The sequence below is a fragment of the Octopus bimaculoides genome, chromosome 27 (genome assembly GCF_001194135.2).
Source record: "Octopus bimaculoides isolate UCB-OBI-ISO-001 chromosome 27, ASM119413v2, whole genome shotgun sequence".
In the NCBI taxonomy this organism is placed as follows: Eukaryota; Metazoa; Mollusca; class Cephalopoda; order Octopoda; family Octopodidae; genus Octopus; species Octopus bimaculoides.
The window spans coordinates 10639763-10640930 of record NC_069007.1 but is presented as its reverse complement, the minus strand read 5'-3'; the positions used below and the strand labels follow the sequence as shown (position 1 = coordinate 10640930).

General features: G+C 36.7%; 1 protein-coding gene across 1 annotated transcript in view; it reads right to left on the bottom strand.

Annotated features, from left to right (window-relative positions):
* Positions 1-6: 6 nt before the first annotated feature.
* The window catches only part of LOC106880052 (glutamate--cysteine ligase catalytic subunit), a 31341-nt gene continuing 30179 nt past the window's right edge, over positions 7-1168 (bottom strand). Inside the window, exon 17 of the mRNA XM_052977138.1 lies at positions 7-891. Within this exon, the coding sequence (XP_052833098.1) occupies positions 725-891 (167 nt within the window). The 3' untranslated portion in view covers positions 7-724. The remainder of the gene's footprint in view (positions 892-1168) is intronic.

Sequence of the window (1168 nt, the reverse complement as noted above, 5' to 3'; positions counted from 1 at the left end):
GTACATGTATGTACATACTTACATCTACCTGTGTATATAGATGCATATCTGGGTACAGGACATTGCAAACAAAACGTAGACAAAATGATAAACAAGTACAGAAAACACTCAGGCCACATAGAGAACATTTCCTTCATCAGCTGCCACCATTCTAACACTGGCATTTCGAAGAGTTAGGGCAGGACGCATCGTTAAAATGGCTCTTCCCACGGATCACAAATTAAATTTGTACCATGGAGGAATGTAGTGGCGGACAGAAAACAAGACAGGAAAACGAAACAGTAGAATAAACAGAAAAGGCTATACAGCCAGACGTGGACAAATATGTGTATATTTAACTCTGTGAAGCAACGAACTGGAATGAAGAGGGATGAAGAATAGTTCGTGTACGTGCTTGGTGATAGCCAAGGAAGAAAGGAAGTAAAGCTGGACACATGTGACCAGCGAGGGGTAAGGAGAAAGAGTGGTAGAGGGAGAAAAAAGGGGAGGAAGTAGAAAATAGGTGAGCAACGAGAGACAGGGAGGAAGAGAGAGATATAGTAGTAACAGAAGGAAGAACGAGAGGGGGAAAAAGATACAAAAATAGAAAGATAGATAGAGTCACGTCAGAAAGTATATATATATATGTATATTCTGTTTAGTTAGTATAATGTAAATTAGTATGTAGGCTACATTCTCTGTAACTCATAGTTAATTAAACATGCAATAAAGTTGGAATGTTTCTTTAACTCCTGATAAAAGCTTCTGGAAATCGTCCTTCACTGTTGACAATCTTTTCACATTCCATAATAAAATCATAAGCGATTCTCTCACTGACAACAGAATCGTTCTTGTATTCTTCATGATTTGTAACAAACTGCCTTGTCCATTGGGCCATTGTCATGATCTTTCCTGCAAGACAAATATAAATTAGAATAATGAATAATTCGTTTTTCATTTCAGATGGAAATTAGTTGGTGTCTTCTGTAACAATATTCTGGGTTCGTTAAATGAGCTACAAATGGATAAAGCCCTAATAGTTTTAGCAGTGATAATTGTTTCTACAAGGCTTACAAAGAATAAGTCTTGGGATCGATTTGTTCGACTAAAACCCCTTAAGGTGTTGCTCCAGTATGGACGTAGTCAAATGACTGAAACAAGTACAAGAATAAAAATTATATATATATAT